General features: G+C 32.0%; 1 protein-coding gene across 2 annotated transcripts in view; it reads left to right on the forward strand.

Moving 5' to 3' along the window:
* The window catches only part of LOC130904017 (somatomedin-B and thrombospondin type-1 domain-containing protein), a 205,882-nt gene that overhangs the window by 77,691 nt on the left and 101,176 nt on the right, over positions 1-27,015 (forward strand). Inside the window, exon 2 of one of the 2 annotated variants that reach the window (XM_057816512.1) lies at positions 16,937-17,128. In XM_057816512.1, coding sequence (XP_057672495.1) covers positions 16,937-17,128 — 192 coding nt within the window. The remainder of the gene's footprint in view (positions 1-16,936; positions 17,129-27,015) is intronic. The other variant, XM_057816511.1, reaches the window with a different exon arrangement.

Consider the following 27,015-nt stretch of genomic DNA (forward strand, 5'->3'; position numbering starts at 1 on the left):
ATTCGAAAGTTTGGGAATATATTAGAGCTAGTACACTTTAGTGTTTGTTTTTATCACAATCCCACTACGAAAACGATCTGTCAATTATCATATACAATAGATCGCAGCGCTTACTTCAATTAAATTCTAATCAATTTATATATTTAATAATTGTTTGACTGTACGTCATTAAAATTTCAATTGCAAAATTCATCGCCAATTATATAACTTTTTTTGTCTATCAATATTAATAAGTAGTTAATCATAATAAGTGATCCATTAATTAGTATCTCTACCAACCTTCTTTCAGTGCTCTTAAAATAGAACGAAAAGTTTCTTTGTTTTGAACTTGATTGATGCAATGGAAAGGAAAATCGATTTGTTTTTTGGTGTATACTATTACACCTTCTGGTGATGATTACATTCCGAAACTGTAACAGAACAAGTTGTGACAAACGGTCTTTTCCAGAAGGACAAGTTAATAAAACGAAAGGACCGAATATCCAAAGGGCTGTGTAAACAAAATCGAAATAACGTTAGAATCGAAATTTATGTGGGATAAGAAAAAGGGTATCGTTGAAATTTATTTTGGAACTTCACAGTTGTGTGGTGAAGAGAGGACAGTTATGGAACACTGAAATATTATTGAACTTCTGATTTAATATGGAACTGTCAGCATAATTTGCGTTCGAGAAGTTACTATTTTTTTCAAATAGTATATCATCTAGTATAAAAAAGCTTTTTTTATCAAAATGATGTTGTTCATCCAATTTCTTCTATATCTTATATAATATATAATTATTGGCACACTTTATCAATTTTTCAAATTGGATACCAAAATTATACTTTCAATGCTACAATCACTGACTAGTTTTGTACAATCTCGAACAGTGCAGATCAGTCTAATTCTAATATTTTATTTCATTGTGCAATTTAATATTTTGTTTAATATTAAAATTCCTATATTATTTTGAACAAAATAATCACGGATAATATATGTTATATTTCATATACCTGTCTTTGAATATTTTTGAACGACAGCTAGTATCTGTCAATTAGATTTATAAGCTCTATATGTTATGTAGCTGGAGAAGGAAAATATAGATAGATGAGATATATGAAAGTACAAAGTCTCAACTGGGCTGGACATATAATAAAAAGAAAACTAACTGGAATTATCAAAAGAATAACGCAATGCACCCCATTGTGAGCAAGGAGAACAGACACAAGAAACGAAATAAAGGAGGACATAAGAGAACTCAATATAGAGAACTGGAGGGCAAAATGCCGGAACCGAAAATAATAACAGAAGCAGCCAAGACAAACGATAAACTATGAAGAAAACAAAAATAGAAAACGAGGAGTAATCTACCTCAAAAAAGAATTTTAAAGCGCTATAAGCGATAGTCATAATCCAAAGGATTGAAAGACTTGATGACGATGATGATGATGATGATATGTTATATAAATTTTTGAAACGTCAAATAGATGTTGATAATTTTGACTCATTCCGCTTGTGTGTATGAAATAAACCATATTACATAAAACAAAAAAACACGAGTCTGTTTCCATTCGTTTTTAAGTTTCCTCAGGCTTGAAAGAGTTATTTACATTATAGGTCCGGGAAGTGATTTAGTACGGTACGAGATAGATGTTTGTGGACGAGGCGACGAAGGAGCCGAGTCAAGAATACCGTAATAATAACTTCACGGATGTGTATCGTAATATGTTTTTTTCATACTGTTTTCGGTTTCAAATAAAAAGCAAAACTATATTAAAATATGAAATGTCATATTTGACACTTTTACTGAAAATTAGCTCCTTTGATTATTCTCTGATTATTTAAAAATATGAAAATGAGAAGAAGTCATTGAGGTAACATTGTAAACAAAGGTAGACATTTTGAATTGGGATAATTTAAGAGTACTGTAAAGTATAAGGATACTGTAAAGTGTCATTTTCCGGACTCAAATTAGTACTGTAAAGTCGACTTTATAGTATAGTTTATAAAGTTTTTTCTGAGGTAGCAGTCTAAACAGGTATGGTAGCCAATATTTGTAGCAATGTATAAATAATTGGGTACAGTTTTCGATCGCACTTATCTAAGCGCTCTAAAGCAGATTTTGAAAAAGGGGAGGTGATAGTCATATCTGCTTTTAAAGGTATCAAAATTTTCTTCGAACAACATCTTTGCTTCTTCATAGAGATGAAGGTAACCTTCATCAACTTTATTTTCCAGAGCTGCCAAACATTAATAATAATTTACATGTCGATTATAAGTGAGGTATTAATTGCTTGCAGTTGTTTTGATAGCGAAAATGTATAGCTCATAACTTTTGAAGAATAACTAGGTACATAATTAAATTCGAAGATTGAAGTTTATTAAGCATTTAGACAGGTGGTTGCGATATTTCTTTATTGTGCCTAGATAGTAGTGCATTGAGCAAAATGTCTGAAGTAGGAACCAACAAACTAATGATCCCAACGCAATTTCGCATACCTGTTTGGGAACCTAATTCAGCAATAGCAAGATAAAGAGAGAGTGCACTACAATGTACATGAAGAGCAAGAGTAACCATATGAGAACATTGTCCATTTATGAAATTTGTAAGAAATGATCCTGTCAAGTCAACAGTTTGAGGAACATCTTAACTTCATGATGTTAAATATCTTTTAAATATCGCCAGCGATACGAAACTTACTCCACAGGCGCAATGTCAATGGTTTCATCGACGAGAATATCAAAGAATTTAGATTCTTTTACCTCACTAACTCATCAACCATCCATGTCTACGCCCGTGATAATATATGCTTTTCCCAAAACTTCTCTACACTACTACACTACACATTCAAATATAAACGGTCTGATGTTGAATGTTCTTATGGAAAAAAATATGTTTTTTTCATACTGTACTATTAATTTGAATTTAAAGTACTAATTTAAGTTTGAACAGTATGGTAAAAACATATTACGATATATGTCCGCGAATTTATTATTACAGAACTCGATTAGGTATTCTTGACTCGGCTCCTTCGTCGCCTCGTCCATAAACATCTATCTCGTACCGTACTAAATCACTTCCCGGACTTATAACGTAAATAACTATTGTTATTGGAACAATTTTGTATGTTTATTTAAAAGTGAAGAGCCTTCAAGACATTTGGTTAATAAAAAACATCTATTTCATGGAGAAATTCATTTCCTACATACAGACGTTTATTCCGCGCAATTTTGTAACACGTGTCTGCAGTTTACCGAGCGGTTTTGCCTTACTTGTCTGCTATTCACCACATAACTTTGGCTCGCGTCTTTTAGAGGACATGTCTTTTACTCACAAATAAGCATCCCGTACACATTGGTTCATCTGCGACACGGTCTCTTAGCTTCTCCTGCTCCTTGGCTGCCACGTTTGTTTCTTAATAATTCTCATTTCGGTTACCATGAAATTTTCAACCCATACATAGAACACGCGTTGTTCTTTCGCGAAGCGATCCCTTGTAACTTAATTTCCAAGAAACCAACATCCATGCGAGATGAGCCTCGGTCACTGGCCCCACGCCTGTTCGTATGCTGGACAAAAGTGCAAAAAAGTATGGACCACTCTATATTCTCTCAATTTCCGTGCTACTTTTAATTCTTACAACGTTGTTCAAATGTGACATCAAGCTTCTCTTATAACGTGTATAAATTTTCATACTGTTGAGAAATCTTAAACTAAATAAATGTGTCTTTTTAAGGGTTGAATTGGATCATTGTATATCTACTGAAATCCTCTAATTTGAATCGAAACTACTTCAATTTACAATGAAAATAATTATATTCTACTCTATATCCAATCCTTAAAACAATTAGCATTGACTTAATTTTATAGCTTCGATAGAGTTTCGATATAACTTCTTCGAAGTTTCTCTAAAAACCATTCCAAAAAATTCTACGCTTACTATGCATTCGTTACAAATCTATGCTAGCGTTCTTTTGTAGTAACCACTTGAGTGACATGCCAAAATCCATCTCTGTTCGTTCTCTAGAAGTTCATTCTGAGTTAAGTAGATTAATAGAATGCTTTCCTCCCCCACAGATTGATTTGTGGCAGGAAAGGAAGAGCAATTTTCCCTAAACACCGAACACCGAATCAAGAAAAGAGAATTTAAAAATAGTGAAAAGGCGGAACGTAAAACATTACGGTTGTTCAGTAACTTATTTTTATAACAACATAGTTTTAAGAAACTGTTGAAAATTTCAAAAGATTTCAAAGAGCTTCGGTTGCTGTGAATAGAAATAGAAACTTTTCAAATATCACTAATTTGAATTATAAATTAATATTTTTCTATTAGTTTCGATGTATTACTACCAACTGCTCATATCCTGGTTCAAATCTGATTTTTTGTATGGATTCGTAATTTATTATTTCAATCTATTTTCAAAATATTGTGATGATTGTCCTATATAAACAACATCAAAATTATTAAAAGGGGTTTGTGTTTACGATATCACTTTTTCATTTTCGGTGTTTTTGACATTACACTGCTGGAATATTTTTCTAATGTCCTTCATCATTCTCTCTTATTTCATATTTACCAAAATAATATGAAAACTACCGAGCACGACATTTCACATATTGTGAATTTTGATATTTAGAATCTGTTTTGTTCCATAAATGTCACGTACACATGCGTATTATATAATTTAATTCTAAAACAATATGTACTGAATCTAACAGAAGCAATTCATGTACTAGTGAAACTTGAAGATCCGTATTTAAAAGGTTTTTATAGGCAAACAGGGAAATCTTTAAAAAAAGATTTTTATAGTCATAAATATCATCTATGGCTACCAACTGAAATTATTTCCAGCATTACAGGATGTCTTAAAAGTTGATTTTTTGAAAGAAACACCCCACATTTGATTATATTTTATAATGCTAAATGAAAAAATTGGTATTTTATATACCATTTTTTGCAGAAATGAACAATTGGCGTAAAAGTTTTATCCAGGTGAATCCATTCAATAGAACCCCTTGTATAATTTCAATGCATCGAATAGCACTCGTAGTTTGCCATTAAAGTGAATAAGGATTTCCCTTTACCTATCACAAGCCGTGCTGACGTTATCAATACTTTATTGAAATAATGTATTTTTCTATTAGTAAATGAAACGTTATTTAACTCCGATGCAATTGTTACAATATTGTTCAGTTTAGCTAGATACTCTTAGTTTTCTTCATTTTTAACTAGCTAAATTACTTTGTAGTGACAATAAAAAAATGAAAAAATATTCTCTGCGACAAAGAATTGACATGCTTTCAACCATAGCCGTGTGCCATGAAAATCCTTCTGACGTCAAGAATATCCTGAATGAGACCATCTGAAAAGATAAGTTTTGATTATACGAAGCAAAAGAAGACGACGATACTTACTGCTGAAGATAATGAATTCTTAGGATCAGTAGTTAAGAGTCCGAACACAAACACCAGAAAAATTGCTTAACATACAAGTATAAGTCAATCCCAATATTTCTAGGATTCTTAGAACATATTCATATTCAGCTGCATCAATATTTAAACAGCGACGACTTCTAACCCAGAATAGGCTTTTCTGTTGAATGGACAAAATAATAAGATTCTTAAAAACGGTGTTTTTGGGAACTCTGGATTTTTTCATATATTAGACCAAAGATATGGCTGCACTTAGATAGATGGATGGAAAGGAAAGGTTGTTGCGTTTGCATCCTGACTTGCTTTGTTGTTTGTTTGGAAGTAAATCCGCAATCTCGCAAACAATCTTCATTTGAATTTTGAAGCATTTAAACATCTTAAATCCTTTTCAAACTTGGAAGGCTTACCTTAAATGGATGTATTATTGGTTCCCTATATTATATTTGATTAGAAAAGCTTATTTCAGCCACAATAATCAACTAAAATAACCACTATAATTTACTCGCGCAATAACTCTAGATCATTGAAGAAAAGTCTGTTAAGTTACGTTCAGAAATATCTGCACCAATAGTTAATAATGGCTCCCAATTAATAGATGGAGCTACTCACCATCTTCTATAGTTCCCACTTCATTATGTTTTGACCGGTGCCGTCAGATGGCGTACGACTGTCTACCCGTTACACCATACATGTTTAGAATCAATTTTACTTTGAGGCGGATGTAATTTATTTAATTGACGTATGAAAAAAAAGAATGCTAGAGAAATCATTTTCATATGGTGCTACTTTTACTTATTTGTATTTTAGCATTTCATCTTCTACGAATTTATAATAACTTCTAATCATGTCAGAATTATCCAGCACTTACCTATTTGCGGGTCTACAATGCCAAATCAAATGTTCTGTGTCGGTTTAGTAGACGATCTGCTTAAGTTATAAATTCGATATGATTTACAGTCAGTCATCATTTATTCGATATGATTTACAATTATGAGCTTTAACCTTCGTAGTTTCCAACAATTATTTATTTGATTAACTTGAAACTGTTCAAGTTTAAAGTCGTAGCTAATTTTAATGTGAATGTGACTCTGTGAATAATACTGTATTTCAATCCATTTCTTTGCAACATGTGCATTTACATAACTACAGCGGAAAAATTCAAACTCTACGTTTTCACTAGCACAAACAAAAGTTAGCGTTTTTAAAAAAAACTTTCAGGTCATACTTAAAACAATGCATTTGTCGCATTAAAACTTTTATATAGAAGCTCTCAATGACGTGCTTTTTGAAGACTTCCTTTATCTTCGTATATTTTTTACTTCTTGTGAAAGCTTTATATTCAGGTTTCGTGTTCTTAATATTTCTAGTATTCTCCATTAAAAGGTTTTGTCGTGAAATGGTAAAGTCGATATTGTTTGCTTGGAATTTACCAGAGCCCCAATTTTGTAAATGATCATTTCAAATCATTCAATATAATTGGAACTAATTAAAACATTTGTTTGTTACGACAAGCTTTGATAAATGTGTTCTTTTAAGTAATATCAAAAAATTTTGTCAAGAAAAATATATAGATATCTTTAAAGCCCATATTTTGAAATTATTTCGAACTATATAGGGTATTGTATAACTCCGTTACCTAACCAAACATATAATATTTTAAATGTATATTTTTTTTCTTCGACGTTTTGGAAAATTTTCAAATTAATTTCTTGAGCTCGTATGTTAATTTATTATAATTTTATTTCCATAGTTCGGGCCTTATAAAGATGAAAATTAAAAAGTAAACAAAAAATTGTGAAATTAAAAGTAAAACAATAGCATCTAAGACAAACTATATAACATAAAAAAATAAGAAGATTGTTATATGAAAAAGAAGAACAATGAAAAAGTTATTCAAAGAAACCAATATACACATATAAGTTAAACCTGTGCAAACAACTTACCTTTTTAAATTATTAGACGTTAGTCAAAAGATAAAATGCATATATACATATTCCGCACGAAGAGCTATTTCTCCTATTAAGATACATCTAACAGTAAATGAATATTTCCAAACTTTTCCAATATTAACAACAACATGAATGGTAAAAACTGTTGGAATTATCATAATTATTACCATTAAGTAACAATCCGGTCAGTTGTGACCATCAGTGAAATGATGTTGGGCCAGTTTGTTTCATCTTTTTTGTTGTTATTATGTTCTCGATAATCATATTCATGCTGGTATATTCTAGATACTGTTAAGTCATAGCAATGTATCTCTTATTGCAATCTAAACAACTTATTTTATGAATCACATTGGTATGCTGAAATTTAGGTGTAGCTAATATAAGGGTGTTAAAATGACAAAATGTTTCGTAGTAACGTCAAATATTATTATTTGTTTTACGAACTAGATATTTAAAATTTAAGATCCTTTCAACGTGAATACTCTAAAAATTTTCTCGTCGGTTGAGTTATTTGTCGTTAAACATTTGATGACACAAAAATTATTCAATTTCAAATTTACTTTGGAATGACTTCTCAAATTCACTATGACAAATCTTGTATAATATCTTTATTAGTTCTTATTTTCCCCAATTGAGTTTCCACTTTTCCTGATCAAAAATAGATATTCCCCGAAAAAATTGATGAAATAAAATTTTGTTTTGTTTAATATTCAACAGTTCGGTTTGCATAAAACAAAGCCTTAATTTGAATATTCCGTAAACTCAACCGACCCCACCGTTGGCCACAGCGATGCATCAGCAAATTAGAAGTTTTTCCTTTATATTGAAAATACCACAACCCTATCCGTGTACTTGACTCTCTCGTTAAGGGAAATTTTCCTTTTGTCGAAAGTTTCCGAGATGGGCTATAAGTTTTATAGGTACGTACGCCATGTTTGAGCACGGTTCATTTGTTTAATAAAATTGTGATCAATTAGTAGAGTAGATTTTTATAGCGCAGCCAAGGCCGTGAAACCAAGATAATGCTAATTGGATGTGACCTTTTCTCAATACCTTTTATGAGGTTATTAAAACTAAGATTTGACGTAACCCAAATATACAATTCAAACATTATGATATGCACTATGAACTGCATTTCAAATAAATATGGGTAGGTTTCAGAAGCATAATTTGATCAATGAATTATTCATGCGACAGTTTGAAAGCTTACACCAACATCGAATGAAGTTATTTCTTATACCTTCGTTAAATATAAGTTATCGTACGCTGTTTTGTAATAAAATTGGTCATATTTAGTAAAACTGTTCACATAGTTGCTTGCATTTTGTGACGAAAAATTATTTATTGAAAATATTCTATGTGAAGCAACGTAACAAAAGCACAAGGAATATTAATACTATCAATTTCTATGTAGTTTCAATTATTATTTCAAGAATTTCTTTCTCTAAATACCTTCTTATTTAGGAAAAAATAAAAGTCTAATTTCTGATTGAATAATATTTGATATCTAAAGTTATTAGAAAAATAATGGTTTTGAAAATATTCCAGAATAAACACAGGATATAAGTCAAGAAGAAGCATGTGTTTCATTCAACAAAATACATTTTGAGAAATCTCCAATTGCTAAGAACACGCAAGCACAGAATTGTTGCAAAATTTAATGAAACGGGAAGCGTGAGGGATGCTCTGAAAGACCGTGAATAAAAGCGAAAAAGCGAAGATGCAAAACTAGAGAGAGAAGCTTTATGGTCATTAGAAAATTTTACAATTTACAAGCAGGAATGCCTTTTTCAATCTTCGGTACTTAAATTAAAAGTATTTGCCATTTTTTATTGTGAAGGTAGCTGATTGAATAATTTTTTGGCATAGAAGACGAAGGAATTTTTTTATCAGATCAGAAGTGCTTATAGTTTAGTAAAAGACTAAATTCATTTTTATAGTGGGGTAGGTACGAATGGGTCTCTCAGTTGAGTTGTGAAAGTGTTTGCGAACCAAACAAACAAATTCTAAAGTGAAAAGAGCGAAGAGAGTTGAAATTTTGAGTTTTTTAGATACCGAGTGCTTCTATATTCTACCGACAACGCTCTACAACAGAGAGATCTCAATAAATGATTCATTTTGATATAGGAATATGAACCCTTACGGGGCCTAGTTGCTGAGATTTTGAGAAAACCAGAATCCCAGTATTTGCTTCAATAAGAAGGTTCACCATCACATTTGGTCTCACTGTTTCTGTATAAACAAATTGAAGAAAGGTGGATTGGAAGATTAATAGGTTTGCCACCTAGGTGACTTCATCATGATCTCATTGATTTTTTTTTGTTGAGATGTTTGAAAATAAGGATTCACGTTAACGGACCAGACGATTTACAAGACTTAATATCATAACTTTTACAAATTTAACGTTTTATTCTTTTGAATTATGTCCAAAGATGCGGAATAAAATTGACTGTTTAACATGTTTTTATATTTATCCAAAAAAAAAACGAATTTCGTGCATTACTTTATCATAATACTTTATATTACACTTTTGTATCAATATTTTCTGAACAGTTTGACTATGTCACAAATATTTCAGAATTATTCTACAGTGGATTTCATTTATTATAACCTTGGTTGTAGCGACCATTTGTCTATAACGAAGTCCTATGATTTTTAAGTATACATTAACATAATAAGTTCGCTACAGCGACTTTGGATATAACGCTGAGCTGTAGTGTAGTGCCGCCTGTAGAAATTCAATGCAAATGTTGAAAACCGGAATTGGCTGCCAGCAATGTAAACAGCTTTCTTATCTTTTGTCAGCGATTGTGGTGACGTTTACTTTTCGTTTATAGTTATTGGGTAGGTAAGCTTGTATGTTTCGAAGATAAAATAATTCAGTAACAACTTTACATTCCGAGTAGCAGCTCTGTGCAGAAACATATTTTCAATAATGAATAAGTATAAACAATGTACATGTTGAACTGTCACGTGACTAAGGCGTTATGGTAAACTAAATAAGACATTTGATAGGCTACAGGTGAATAGGTCAAACATAATTATTAAATAGAGTAGCGCTGAAAACCTATTTGGCCATTTGTTATAATTAGTTAAATAATTATGTAAGTGTAACATCCTAGTGCCATTTGCTTGGTAATAGATTGCGACGAGTGTACATTCGCATGCCGTTTGATGGCGCTAGTGGTAATAATTGATTAATGTAGTGGAAACCATAAAAAATGGTGTGTGGCTTCATTTATTATTAAGTGACTATTATTCTAAATGTTTCTATACTTGGTTGCTAGTCAAAAGTTTCTAAAATCTTTTAGAATTATTGAATTATTGCAAGAGCATATCGAACGTCAGCAATCTGAAAAGTAAAGAAGTGATGGCTAAAGTGAGTGTTAAGTGGTAGAATTGTCATGTTGTGATTAGTGTGATAGTAGTGCTGGTATAAAGTTTCAAGTGTGAAACTGACTTGTGTGTATTGGGGAACAATATGAAGGTTAAGTGATTATTGATTCTAATATATCTTCCGTTGAGTGTATTAAGTACCGACCTAAAAATAGGGAGAATAAAGGAGATCTAATCCTATTTCTCTGTTTGAATATCTGCATTGTAATGTCATGAAATCACGTAACCTCTTTGTGTGCACTATTTATGGCTTAACGCTCGTTATTGAGAAACTTCTAATTCCCAGATTGTTTACTAGCTCAACGTTTTACCAACATTGGCACGTACTATGAACGAGCATTGAATCCGAAAAGCAAACTTTGTTTTATACCTATTGAGTTTATATAGTTAGTCGTAAATTTAGATTTTTATTTATAATAGCCAGTATTTACATTTTCCAATGATGTTAATCCGTTATTTCTAACTCGGTATATTAAACCGAAAATATGGAATGCTCTTTTAACGACAGTAATTTGTGTATTATGTATCGTATTGTATCGTATTGATCTATAATGTATTTGATTTGTTTTTGAATTGCAATAGGAACACCTGCCATGGAGTTTTCTTCGTCTTGTGAATTTTTTAAATTCATTGGATGCGAGATTTTTTAGATGCGTGATATATATAGCACTTGTTGAATTGCTGCTCGTATTTTCAGACCAAATCAAGTGAGAGTTTTTCTTTCTCTTCGATGTATATTTGAATCGGTATTATAGAAATATTGTTCTCGAAAATCCTCCTCTTTTAAGATATTATACTTTTCATCTTTCAAGCTCATTTTAATTTAAAAGTGAAAGTTCTTTATATCTGAGTAATATCCTATACCTAATTCAGGAAATTGGTTATAGGAATGAAGCTAAACAATGGTAGCAAGCAATTAAAAATGGATTAGATTCTTTAATGATAAATAAAACTTCACTATAAAGAACGACAAGTTCGAAAATATAGATATTATGATCAAACATTCTCTCTAGCTGTAATAATTTCAACATTAGATTTTTAATAGTCTTTTGAAATCTATATAACTTATAAGTCCATCAGGTGTATGCAATCGGGCAATTAACGTCTTGCCATTGTCATGTAAACGCATTCATTCAGACCCAAAATCGTTTAGAAGTTCGTTAGTTATATAAGCGTAAGTGGAAGGACAATTATTAGACCTAGTAGCTCAACGTGCAGTAGGATAAATCAGGTTTTGTTCAGTGACGAAAATCGTTTTTGCTTAAATTTTGTGGTTGAGAGGGAGGAAAGTAAAAGGTAACGTTATCACCAAAGCAAATTTCACCGGAGCTACGTCATATGGTGGAGGATCAGTGATGGTATGGGGTGGCATATGTATCAGGCTCAATTGGAGCTAGTAATCTCTAACCAGACATCGATATGTGACAGAGATTGGCTATATCTTTGCCCTATTCATACTTTATTTATAAATGAGGTATGCCACACACAAATGACATGGATAGCACGGATATATATATATATATATATATATATATATATATATATATATATATATATATATATATATATATTTCGGAAAAATAGACTTTTTGACGATCCTTTAATTCTGCCGATATGTTTAGTAGTCCCAATACTACATCGGTCATCAGGATCAAACACATAAAAAATCGCAACGGCTCTAACGACGCAATTTCACAAAAATGACGGACCAATACCTGAATAGGTAAGCTACCGAGCGGAGGTATGTATTAAGGTGTCAGTCTGTAACGTCAGTTGTTGATACTCAAAAGATGCAGGGAATTAGGCATGCTTACTATACAAAGTTGTATAGGCATAATTGTTTGCCAAAATCTCTTCCTCGTTGATTGTATAAATGTACGGACCTTTAAATTTTTCATATTTATATGCCGTAGGAGACATCCTAAAAAAGAATTACGTTCTGAAAACCATAATAGACATCAGAAGACATTTAAACTATAACACATCCACTTTCATATTAGTTAACCAAAACCTGGCAGAGGAAATACAAATAGCAACGGGTATCCGACAGAGAGACTCCTTAAGCCCGCAACTGTTCAACCTGATAATGGACGAAATAATAAATCATGTCCAGAATACAACAAGAGGATATTCACTTATAACGAACGCAATAAAAATAATCTGTTATGCCGATGACGCTGTAATAGTGGTAGATAGCGAAGATGATGACAGCAGCTCCTATATTCCTTCTAGGTAAAAGCTAAAACCTTTAACATGCAAGTATCCACCGAAAAACTAAAACCCTTTTCATCTCTCAAGAACCAATGAGGTGCAAACTCGCCCTAGAAAATAAAACCATAGAACAGGTAATGTCATTTGACTACCTAGGCACACAAATCAGTGCAGACGAGAACAGAATGAATGAAGTAAAAGGACAAGCAAACAAAGTCGGGACATTATCTGGAATAATACCAGAATGAACAAAAGGGCAAAAGTTGAAATATACAAAACCTGCGTTTGACCCATATTGACACATGCTATAGAAACAAGAGCGGACAACAAAAGAACTAAAAACATCATTCGAACAACAGAAATGAAAATACTCAGAAACATATGCGGATACAAACCAAGAGAGAGAAACAGAAACATAGTCAGATGGGGACGCAAACGAAGAAGAGCTTGGAACGAACACGTGGACAGGATGACCAAAAGATGGATGGATACGTGGACGTCAACATCTCAAGCATGACCATCTGGAAACTACAGTTCTAAGGCCTACAATACGTTGAAGAAGAAGAAGATGTTTCAACAACTTTGTAAAATATACTTCTCATATTCGGCCAACGTACCCACTTCTTAGTTTCTCTGGCCTTCCTGTTATCATATTTTCCTCCCGATGATACAAATGATATACGCTAAATTATTCATAATTTCCCAAAACAGATAGGGATCCACTGATTCAATAATTTTATCCCATCGTCCGTGCCCGTCACATTAGAGTCAATAGAGTAATATAAATAAATAACTTAATACTTATAGCGGATAAGTTTAAAAAATTGAGTTAAATTAATAGGAACATTTACTATTTAATAATAGTCAATATGAGTTGGGCATCAACCGTCCAAAAGATGCAATGTACTCGAATACGCCGTCGTTATCTCGCGGACATAAATTGGACGCTCTATCCTTTAATTTCTCCCTCAAATTGGACGCTGAGGAGGATTAACATTATCACTTAATTATAGGAGAGTGTTAAACCAGGTGTTGCTATTTAAGATATTTTAACTTGTTTTCAGTTTTATTTCTAAAAAGATTGTTGTTTCTTGTTATAATAGCAATGGAAAGTTTTTAATGCAAATAGAAAAGAAGTGCTGATTGTGGATTCTGCCAAGTTTACAAAGACAAGGTATCAAAGAGTGGCCAAACTCATTGTTGATGTGATTTACGTTAACGACATGATTCTCGCAATGGGGAGAGAAAATCTAATTTCTCATTGATATTTGCAACATAATCTCATTAATGATAATAATGACAGTCTGTGGATAATGGAAAGTGGATGATAATAAGCCGAAAGTAGAAGACACCTAAGGTAAAAGTAGAAGAACAAATATAGAGCAGGTCAAAAGCTTCAAATACGTAAGATGGAAGAATGGAACAAGAGATAAACGAGAAAAACTGGAGCAGCTGGAAGACTCTTCAATGCAATTAAGTCACAGTTTCTAGCCAAAAAGAAAGTACCAAAACAAATAAAAACAGAAATATAAAAAAGTAGTCAAACCCATATTAACATTTGGGTTTGAGACATGGACACCGACACAAAAACAAAAAAGTAAATTACGAGGTAAAGAAATGAGATTTCTGAGGAAATAGATAATAAATAAAGATACGATAAAATAAAGAATAACACTATAAGATAAAAGAATTTAAAAACAATTCAAAACGAAATAAGAGAAGGACAATTGAGTTTGTTTGGCTATATTATGAGAATGGAAGAAGAACGATTAATAAGGAGGATATATGAAGCACGAACTTACATAAAAAAAGAGAGGAAGACCAAGAAAGAGCTAGATAGATGAAATTAAGGAAGCAGGGAGAAATCCAGGAATAAGATGTCAGGAATTTAAACAAAAGACACAAGATAGGAGAGAATGGAAACAGCTACGGAAAAAAGATCCTTCCAGCATGCTTTATACCTGTAAATTTAGAAAGGCTTCAGGATTAAGTAAGTAATCCTATTTGAGAAATTATAAAACCCAATCCGAAACTTATAAGTGTAATATAATCTGTTAGAAAAAAAACAGTGAACAAATGAATTCAGTTTGTGCTCGAGATATGTTCTATATTCGAAATAATTTCTACAAAGACGGTAACTTCAACCACGTTTATCAAAAGCTACCGAGGAGAATATGGAGAAATATTAGAACAATTAAAGGAAGAAGGTTTATTATTACTTAGTGACTAGCAGGCAAGTATTGTTCTGTTATTGTGCCTATCAAACATTTCCTAGTTGTAAAGCAAAAAAATCTTTAGGACATTTAATTTTTGCGTAAAACATTTTTTCCATTCATTTCCTATTTACACTTTGGTAAATGGGCAGTACAACCTATAAGTATTATTCTATTTACTTCCCGATAAACGGAAGAGAACTTTTGAAACTATTTTTGTTTTTAAATTGTAAGTGCGAAAGTGTCGGTTTGGATTTAATTCCAAAAAAATGTAGTTTTGAAAAGTCAGTCCACTATGCGGTGTGAGCAGTTTTACAAAAGTTCCTTTTTGCTTAAAATTCGTTTGAAAAATTCATTTTTGCTGTGTAGATTGTACAGGTTGTCCTTGTAAAAGTTACGAGTTATGAACCATTGGGCATGAGCCGCCCTGGGCTTCAGATAGTAGTGTAGAATTATTCACTTCGTCAAACACACTACATGGACATACGTAATTATCCATTAAAAATTCATAATGTTCTAATGTATAATATATTTAAATATAAGTACTGATTTCGCAACTTTAAAGGTCTATAACTCAGAAATGATGGGTCGAAGAGGAGATTCCATGTCACAACATTATTTTCACGTCATCTACGCACTTCCAAATTTTTTGCATCTTGTCTTGGAACTCCCTGTATATGCATGCTTAGAAATACACTTCTGAATATAATAGGGCTGCTCTGTAATATTTTATCTGTAATATGCTTGAAAATATAATTTTAATCATAGTTTTAGATTAAAATCTTTGTTTGGAAAACTTGTAAAAAACCAGCTAATTTTGGAGAAACATAGATTTGTTTTAACTTTCTTTCGTAATCTTATGTCTCATCACCAGCTGGCGGGCTTAATGTCAAATTTTGTGGCAGAGCTCAGCAGCGTCTAGTTTACAACCTCCCTCATAGGTTAATAGAACACTTTGCAGATAACGTCTAATTTATGGACGCACGTTCATTTAGGTTCTTGACTGTTTTCTGCTGGACAAGTTTATGTAGTAGTATGCAGTCGCTACAGTAATTATATGATATAGAATGAAAAAATTTTATGGCTCAACATTAATATTTAGAGTTCAATGTAACGATGAAATATTAGTAGCTAAATGATTCATAAGTTGTCTTGATGTTCTAGCAAATATTATTTAACAAATTAATTATACTTAAAAACAGGCTTTCATAGTTAATGCTACTAAAAATTAATTAACATAAGAATAAGATATTTAATGTCACTAATCTAAAAGGGATGGTGCTTTGTACGACATATTTTTAGAACTTGAGAAATTATTAAGATTGAAAATATTAGTATCAGTTTTTGTCTGTAATTTCATTCTTATATCGCTATTTTCTAATTTTAGGTTGATTAACTATAGAAGCGTGAATTTTAGCAACAGAAAATATTCTTCACAAAGCGAAGTAAAACTTAACTATGAAGTTCGCTTGCTTTAAGTAGTTTTCGACTCGACAGCGATTTCTAATCGATTCAATTTGTGAAACGTTAAAGTTTGATTCAATCCAACTTTGGTTGATCCATTGAAAAGTTGGTTTCGCGATATTATCCGAATAGTTTCATGAATCCCAATGGAAAATGACATAAAATAATCTAGATTATTGAGGCGGTTACCTAACAGCTGTTGTGTCATATTAAAACCAGATTATGCACTTTTGTTTTTATTTAAGAGGTTTATACTGCATGTACTAAAACAATGTTCATTTTATTGCAGTAGTGGACTGTCAAGTGTCGGGTTGGGGCCCATGGACAAACTGTGACACAGATTGTGGTCCCGGTACCATGTCAAGAACTAGGTCGATAAAAGTACGTCCTGAAAATGGCGGAAAACATTGTCCCAGCTTAGAACAGAAACGAGGTTGTCAAGTTTCTAATTGTCATCATCATCCTGATCCAGCTATTAAAGGTAAGTGTTTGTAGATCAGGAATAGAATCATTTCAAAATAGTTTAACTCACTAAATAGAAGAAGAAAATATGGTTATCAAGGATTAATTCTTATAAACAGCGCAAATGACTAGTTATTGAGGCTTGCGATTTCCGTACTCTCCTAGCTTCTCGACACACAGGTTTATCGTTATGGAAATTTGTTGTTAAATAGATGTGTGCTAATAAATTCTTCATACTTGTTCAATAATAATTATCAAAACACCAAAAATCTATTACACATAAGTGAATAAAGGTCTATAATAAGAATAGTTTTCGTAGGCTAAGTTTTGAATTTGACCTTACCCCCAAAAACGGAACACGACGTTTGGAATCTCTGATCAAAACCTCGATCTGGGTTACAATCTGCAATCATCTGATAGGTAATCTAACAAATCCCGGATCATAGTTTCCGAAAAACCATAAAGTTGTCGAAAAATATGTGGCAATCCCGACGTCCTAAATGATTAATGATAAAGTGGTGCTCTTGTCAGCAACTAGCTAGTGAAAACTCGCTCTCTAATTCGTCAATGTATTTGTACATTGACGGCATGGTACGGACTGAGCAGGCAAACACTCTAGTGGTGGAGAGTGATATGGCGTGGCCTGCATATGTCCCTAAATTGTTTAAGTTGAAAAAAATACTAACAGGTTTATAAAATAGCAAATTAAAAATATATAGATACTTTTTACACACAAAAGTTTCATTTTTACCCCATTTGGGGTAATTTACCCCGGTTCCCCGACCGCTGTCTTGAACTGTATCCGTCATCTCAGCTAAGCTTATATCGTGGATATAAAGAAGCTTCCTGATCTTCATCAACGATGTACGAGCTTTCTATATTCGAATCCTTATTGTTAAACAGTTATCCACGGAGCAGTCAATACTTGGAACCAGGCAGTGAAACACCTTTCGACTCTTTCTAGTCTATCGCCCTCCAAAAACATTGGGCGGATTAGTTTTGTCATTATATCATATATTTGGTCTTCTCAACGTTGTTGACATTATTCAACCTGTTCTAATGATCTTGCATGCTTTTGACCTGTGTCATCTACATAGCGCAGATTGTTCAATGGAGTTTAGTTTACATTGAAAACGAGTGAAGAAGGAACACACCCCTTTCTGACTCTTCGCTTGATTTCCACTGTATTTTTCAGTTTGGACTGAATGCGAACAGGTACACTTTGATTCAGGTAAAGTTTGGTTATTATTTGTATAACTCTTTTCTCTTTTCGTTCCGGGGCTTCTATTAATTGCTTGTGTCTCACTTTATCGGAAGCATTATTCCTTGTTATCGCTACTGTTTCATAGATCTTATTAAACAGTGAGCTTATCTCATTTAGATATTTTTCCTCAATTAGCTTCAACACATGTGAAGGCCTTTCCATCTTCACTTTATTATATTGCTGCTTTTACTCCTTCTTTTGATGTTGATGGCCCCATTTCAGTGTTACTGTTGGTATTTATTGCTTCTCTTTTTTAGTTAAAAAGGGCTTTGATCTATTCATCCCGTAAAAACTGTTGGTTTCTAATATCCAATACAATATTCTTTATCAATAAGGATATATGATCTTTCTTGCTAGCTGATCTCATACAATCTCTTCTTTTTTTATGCATATTGTGTGAGCTTCTGCAAATTATCAGTACGTTTCTCTTTTATGCACCCTCTTTGGCTTTACGACATTTGTATTTAATGTCTTTCTGTTTTTCTCTATATTATCGTGTCTCTGATATTTCTCTAATTCTCCATTCCAATACTAGAATTTGCATATTAGAGATTAAAGAAAAACAAGTCGTGAAACCTTGTGTTTGTACATATATGTTTGTTTAAAACACATTAATAGTTTATATATCTTAGATATATTGTATTTAGTTATCTAAGCTAATGATACTTCTAATCAAAGTTGGACATTTAATTAGTGATAATGTCAGCTCTGTCTCCATTTAATGAGTAGAAATTGATATGACTCTAAATTTGACCCTCGATATCTGACATAAACGTTATTTGAGCTCGACGGGCTTCAGTTAAGCTTTGTTCCTGTCTGAGATTGATCAAATCTGATTAAATTTATCTGCACTAAATTATTGAACCAATTAATTTTTCATTGTTGCAGTAGGCTGAACAATACCAATTTATAGTTATATATTTGGACATATATTAATAGTTTCATATTCCGCAAATATTATCAGTGATGTTTGTCAAAATAATAACATAATAATATTATTATCGTTAGTGTTCTATCGCCAAAAAGCTTATCCGCGTATTCATTAACTTCATTATTACTAATTTGAGTTGAAATACTGAAATTAGGTGCATTCAACTAACTCGCTACTGGTAACTGTATTAGAAATTAACTTGAAATAGGATGATTGCATTTCGTTTATTAGTATTACTATGTGAACATCCGAATTTGAATAACATGTATTCGAATACGGACTGTTAATACTGTATTTGTTGATTATCAATAATTCGTTCGAACTATCGACGTTCAAAGATCTCCACATCAACGTAAATTGAATTAATTGTTCGTCATCTGTCAGTTTGGAAACAGATTTTTAAACTAAATCTTCATCTTTCTTCGTGGATAAAACCATTACTTCTGTGGCTAAATGCCGCAATGGAAATTGAATCATATTTTTTACTATCGACGATGGAAATAACTATAAGAATATTGCTTGTAATCGAAGGATCAATGTATTGATTTAAGAAATACTTTATGAAGTTTATGTTTTGTTTATTAAAAGTAGAGTTATTATGATCGATTGAGAGTAGTTAAATATTCTTCTCTTTGCAATTACTCTCACAAAGAGAAACGTTCTCCTTGCAACCCCCAATTGTTCTAGATTACACGAATTTTGTACAAATATTAAATTAATTTTCCCCAGAAAACGTAACAGCACCTAGTCAGTTAATTATAAAAGGAGTCAACGACAATATATGCCAAATGAATAAATTGTTCACAAACTGAGCTGCATAAAGTTTTTCAAACCAAATCTTTAACCGTCTTTCGTGGTTAGAACAATTACAATATTGTGTATCATTTCTTCGAAGAATGTGACAGTAACTTTTTTTTCACATTGTTCTATTTGGGTTTGTAGCCGAATTGAAAATTATAAGAATTATAAACCGATTTAAGCCTTCTCAAGCTTTGTCAGTATATATACATATCAGCTTCAACGTTCCGAATCTTTGTTCTAAGCTAAAAATGATAACAAAATATGATATTAAAGTACGATATTATTTATTTTTTATTAAATCAAATTTAAAAATATTACATAGTTTATATAGTAATTAACACTTTTTTGAAGTGAATATACGTTTAAAAATCATTCGTAATTTTAGGTAGAAAATATGCTCATAACCAATTTAGTGATTGAACCGTCATATGATCTAGACAAATTGATATTCATGTTTTTCGTCATTTTTAACAACACTTTTCAAGTTTAGCAAAATGTGGATCACATCAGTCAGCAGTCACCTAACTACAATGTTATCATTGAGAAAAATGACCATTCTATATTGTCGTGTCGTGCATTGACATAAAATGATAAATGATTCCGTATCCGGGCGCTGGTTGGATTTCACTCCCTTTCATATAAAAATCAAATTATGTTTATTACATGCTTCTGCACGGATGATTTCGGAAAGTGGATAAAAAGCCGCGATTATATAGGATGCTTGCTGATTTGTAAATTGGAAAAAATAAATTTTATGTTTGTGGAGATTCAAATACGATATAAGGTAATAGACTTCAGTTATTCTCATTACATTACGCGAATCTACTAAATGCTGTAGTGCCAAAAGCATAAATTGGGGCTCTAGACAAACTACAACAAAAGGGAGAAACTTACACAAATTACCATTTATTCTAGGATGCAAATATTATACCACTAGAAAGTTAACCTAGTTGAAGCAGGGACATCTCAGCCGATTCTATCCATTGCAAATCAAAATACAAAATAGGGAAAATTTGTTCTGGTACTTCTCAATCCTGTTATAAAGGAATTGAAAGGAATTTTCAGCAGAGCGGCTTTTCAAATGGCTTATAAATCCAATTATACATTGGAACAATTGTTGGGTAATCCTAATAGACTCATTCAACAGTTAAAGAAGGAGATAAAAGAAATAAAAAAACGAACAAGTTAGCTCATACTTACATCAACTTACAGGTGACAGAAATACACAATATACGGTCTGGAAAATAACAAAGCCAATCACTCAAACCTTAGCAATTAGAAAAGAAGAGGGAGGTGCGGCATAAAATAATATATAAAAAGCAAATGAAGAATAAAGGAAAAGCTGAAAGAACAGAAATTAGATTGGTTACTGCCAAAAAAATAAGTCGCTAGAAACAAATCTGAACTCGAAAAAAACACCTGGATATGGTCTGAAACTAACAATTTCATCAATGCAGGCTTGAAAACGAAGCATATTTTAAGAGTCTGGGAAATATCTGAAGTGATTTTGATTCAAAAACCAGGAAGAAAAGCAAGTGAATCTTACAGGTCACTTCCCTTTCTTCCTATAATATCAAAATTCTTTGAAAAACTATTTCTAAGACTCAAAACTATTATGGGGAATATCATTACAGATCACCAGTTTTGTTTTTGGTAAAAAATATTTGACCATTTGATAATTATAATAGTCTTCATAGACATAAAGTAGTATGCTATACTCTGTGTCTCTGTCACAAAATAATATGCGAAGCTATTGAAATCTTATCAACAGATCGATTTTTCAAAGTAAAACCAGATATTGGATTCTCTGATAGAAGCAGGACTACCACAAGAGAACGTACTTGTCTCAGTTCTATTTCTTCTATGTGCTTTTAACAGAATAAATGTGGTAGAAGGTACACAAAAGCGACCCAAAATAGCCATCAATCATTCAATTGACGGACTAAGGAATGGATAAAAATACCCGATTAATCAAAATCATCTGTGAACATAAGTTTTACAAAAGAAACAAACAATTGATACTTAAAATCTGGGTCAATAGCTAAATATCTAGATTAGCTGAGATAGAAGGGACAAATGAAAACGAAAAGGAAAGAAGTAGATGCAAAATGTATCGTATTATAATGTTAACACATTGTGAATTTCTCATATACAAGCAAATTTTTAAACCCATCTGGTCATATGGGCTACAGCTCTGGGGCTATACAAAATCAACCAAAATTGTACCCATTCAAAAATTTTTAATCAAAGTACTTCTCGTACTATTATGGATGCTCCATACTATATCCAAAATGGAAATCTACATAACAACGTCAACGTAGCAACAGTTAAAGAAGAAATATGCCCAAAATCATGAAGACAAAACTGAAGGAGACAATACCTTCAGACCTGATGTTAATTCTTCACATATAAGAATTGGGCGACTCCAAAAGATGATAATTTAAAAAATCTACTGAAGAACAGATGTTCCAAAGATTACAAATTAGTAAAATAGAATTTTTTGAGAGATCTGATGATAGAAGATCGAAAGGACATGCCAATAAAACATGGAGCGATACAATTGCATTAGATCAGTCAGACAATGGGAATTTAAAATACAATATCGTAGAAAACTATAGATTAATAGCGTATGTGGTAATATCCAAAAGCACCATTCACTTAAATTGCGATTAAATGGATTGCTTGTGAATGATAGTTAATATTGACTGTTAGCTAAATAACTGGTGAAATTTTTTGATAATTCCTCAAAACTGGTCATTATCATTAAAGATTATGATAATTGTGAACATTTCTTACATAGGAGAATAATGATTCACTATAAATATCAAAATATAATCTTATTTCAACTCCATCTGTTTATTATCTCTTATTGAATATATAAAACACACAGTTTCGATATGAATAACGTTCCTCTAAGACCCTCATATTACTCATTCCAGCTCTAGTTCACATATTCTCAGGTGTGTAAATATTCTGGCTCCGATCTAATAAAGTAGAATTTTTGGCAGTTACAGATGAGCGGCAAATGGAAAATATCTTCACTTGCTATGGAGTAAGATATTTACCTCGATAAAGCAAATATTGCGTCGAATATCGATTCTATTGTTAGGAGAGTATGATATTTGAAATTTAAATTCTCGGTAGTGCCATAGTATAGCAGATTTTTTATTAAACGGAATATGAAGTCTGAGCTCAACTCCCAATTACCAAAACGTGTGTGCATGAGTATGTTAAATTTATGGCATAGTCTATATCGAGGCCGACGCGACGGTATTGGGAATAGTAGTAAAGAATACTGTCATCGGCGGTTACTTGAAAGAGTGCTGGTAAAATGATTTGAAAATCTATACTCACAGTAGTTTTCTTTTCAATATATCGTTATAAATAATCGACATCTTGAAATAGAGGGTGTTTCGTAAAAAGGTGATACTGTCTCTAGGATTGATAGAAAAGTGAAAAATATTTGGGGTTTGCTCAAAAAAAAAATTTCGTAACGCCATCCGTATTCAAAATAAAGGGCGTTGGAGAAAGAAATATAATAGAATTATACACATTTTTTACGATTTTGTCGCAACTACTGGCAACATTGTATTGAAATTCTATGCGAATACTAGGATATATTGATATCTAGTTAGCTTAGACCAGTTCCATGTATTAACAAACGAACAACAACTTATTAGAAGTGTCAGTGTGAAGCCAGAGCTCATGTTCATTCAGATCTATTCCTCTAACTTTTTCCCTCTTCAATAGTTCTCAACCCTATACCCTTTTCCTTTCTCGTTTTATGTTTTCTTGGAGCTCTCAGCTTCCAGATACGTAGAAAAAAAGTTATCAACAGGTACTCAGCAGTGCCTGGCCTAATAAAGGTAAAACAAAAATCATGGAAAAAAATATATTTATGTTTCAACGTAATTTCCTTTTAGCTTCACCAACTTTTTCCAGCGATGTTCAATAAGTCCGATACTCCTTTTATAATAAAAATCATCAATATTTTCGAAATAGCCATTAGCTGCTGACATCACCTCTTCATTGTTGGAAAATCTTTGACCACCGAGGAGCCATTTTTTCAAGTGTGGGACTAGAAAATGATCCAAGGGGGCTAAATCTGGCGAATAGAATGCATGAGATAGAAATTCAAACTTTATTGGCCATTGCAATAACGAATTTTGGCTGGTACATTATCTTAATGGAAGAACACTTTCTTTTTCGCCAAATGCGGCCGTTTTTGCTTGATTTCTTCGCTTAATGCAATGAGTTCGCATAATACTCGCCGTTAATAGTTAATGAAAATTATTACCGACATCATGTCCTTGCATGCACGTGGATGGAACAGTTTTTGCCTTCTTTGAAGCCTGTTCTCTCTTTTCAGTCCATAGTTGTGATTTTTCTTTTGTTTCGGATGTGAAGTAATGAACCTACGTTTCATCTATGGTTATGAAATGGGGTAAAAATTTGGCATTATTTCTGTGAAACATTGCCAAAAACTTGATGGAAACATCTTCACGATGCTATTTTTGTTCCATTGTGAGCAAACGCGCTACTTATCTTGCACCCAGCTCTCTCATGTCCAAATTTTTAGTTAATATGCGATGTACCGTACTATTTGAAATGCCTACTATGTCAGCTAGATTTTATATTAGTTGGGTTAAGGCCTTTCAAATAAAAGTTTTGTATCACATAACGATGACCAATTTTTTCCATGTTTACAAATTCAGTGAAAACTTTCACTATTGATGACTGCCAAACAAATACTATACAACGTGGCGTCTTTAAACGTGAAACATATGGTGTATATATTGTGTACTTTCTAATACTGTGGTATATTTCAAACAACTACCGCCATCTTTTGGTCAGGCTAGGTACTTCTGCGACCATCCTCATACATCACCAAATTCACAACTTAGACCAATTTCCATGGGTTTCAAGCTCTAATCCATCTCTATCTCTAGCATATATAATTTTGAGTTATTTTTTCTTTATCACTGCTTCGTATTCGATGTACATTCTTGAAAACGCATTTAATGCGAATTTGATTACTTCCTTTCCGTATTGCTTAAGCATTTTTTATTATTCACAGCAAATTTTATTAATTTAGAGAGTTGTATTCGGAGAATTTCATTCGTTTATTATCTCTTAGATGTTTCCAGGCTTTCCCCTATTTCTTTGTAAATTTTGTTTTGTTAAAAAGCTAGTGGCGATCATTTCAGTTATACATATTCACCCCATGTGAGTACTATTCATATATACTCAAACTTAGGGCGAATACCACTTCCTGGGAGGCGTCTCCAGTCAGGAACGTTAAGATTACAATTTTTATCATCGATTTAAGACTCAAAATGAGGCAGTTAAGGACGATGGACAATCGAAACGACTTTCGATCAAAAACAGATGAAAAATTGCAAAAAGAGTGAAAATCTGTTCATGCAAACAGTTGATTGGAGTATTAGAACCTTTGTCATAAGTCGCTTTTGACGGCCAAAAATTTTCCTGACTATTTACATCTGCTATACTAACTAGAACTATTTCAAAAGAGTCTTTACATATTCGTGAATGTATTCAATCAATAACCAAATAATACTGTGTATGAAATCAATTCAAAGATATGTTACCTTTCTTCGTATTTTTTAATTATACCTCGTATTTCAAAAATATGTTTTAATAGAACAGAGTTTCTATGTAATAATAATAAACAATCATTTTTATATTTAAACTTCTTTGTTATATTATTGATGTATTATTGTTTATTACAGATAAAATGATTTGAAGTAGGACGTGTTTGTTCATAACATCTCGTATTCTTTGAAGTAAATAATATTGATATTGGGTGAATAATTAATATTAAATTGGACAACACCTGTTTTTTAACGAAACGAAATAAGTATAAAGAAAAAGATGGAAAAGCTGCAAATACCTTGTATAGAATTAACTTTGTGTTTAGAGAAAGAAAACGTTTATGAAGTAGTGATATATTTTCTCAGAATGACGTCCCTAACTAATAGTTGTTATTAAAAAATTGTTTTTAAATGTTATGAAGTATTTGTCATTATTATTAGTGAAATGTTTATTGTAATTAGGTACTTTTAAAATTGAACTATGTTTACCGAACCGGAAAGAGTAACGATTCTTATGATGGTAGATATTATACTGCATGGCTTCCACAATTCCACATATTGGTAGGTATACTAGCAAAACTTGCTGAAAAGGATCAAACTCGTATTAATTGAAACACTGAATCAGATCTCGATAAATTAGAATAAAATAGGAATTACAAAAATTCTTATTTCTAAAATAAATTCAGTGGTATGTTTTCAGTACTGTTGCTATTCATACTAATGCAAGATCGAAAAAGTGAAATTAAATGAAATGCTTGATAATTTACTTCAATAGAATCTATCCGCAATCTTGGATTTTTTAGAAAACCGGATTTTAAAATAAAACTAATATAGTTTAAAGCTCTTTATATCAATAGAAGGTCAAATCCAACATTATTTATAGTTTACTGTATGTAATTTTTAAACATGATAAGCGTAGTGTGTACTGAATTACAAAAAATAATAATAAACCGAATCCGCAATCTTTATGAAATGAACTTGAAATAGGATGTTTTCACTGTACATAGACTGACCGCTCTCTTCGACGGATACATCAAAGAAACAAAGGGTTTAAATACAATTACTATTTCAGCATTCGTATCTTCCGGGCATTCACAAATTTTGAAAACAAGAATTTAAGTCTTTTTAACTGTGTACAAAATATTACAAATGATTTTTTTGGTATCAATTTCTGCATACCTCGTTTGAATCGTGTCGACATTAGCACTTTAGGTGTATTTCCTCTTTGAAGGGAATTGTGAGAATCTCTTTATCTACTAATTTTTATAATTTTTCAAAACTGTCAGTTCAAATGAAGT

This window comes from Diorhabda carinulata, chromosome 2 (assembly GCF_026250575.1).
Source record: "Diorhabda carinulata isolate Delta chromosome 2, icDioCari1.1, whole genome shotgun sequence".
Taxonomy (NCBI): Eukaryota; Metazoa; Arthropoda; class Insecta; order Coleoptera; family Chrysomelidae; genus Diorhabda; species Diorhabda carinulata.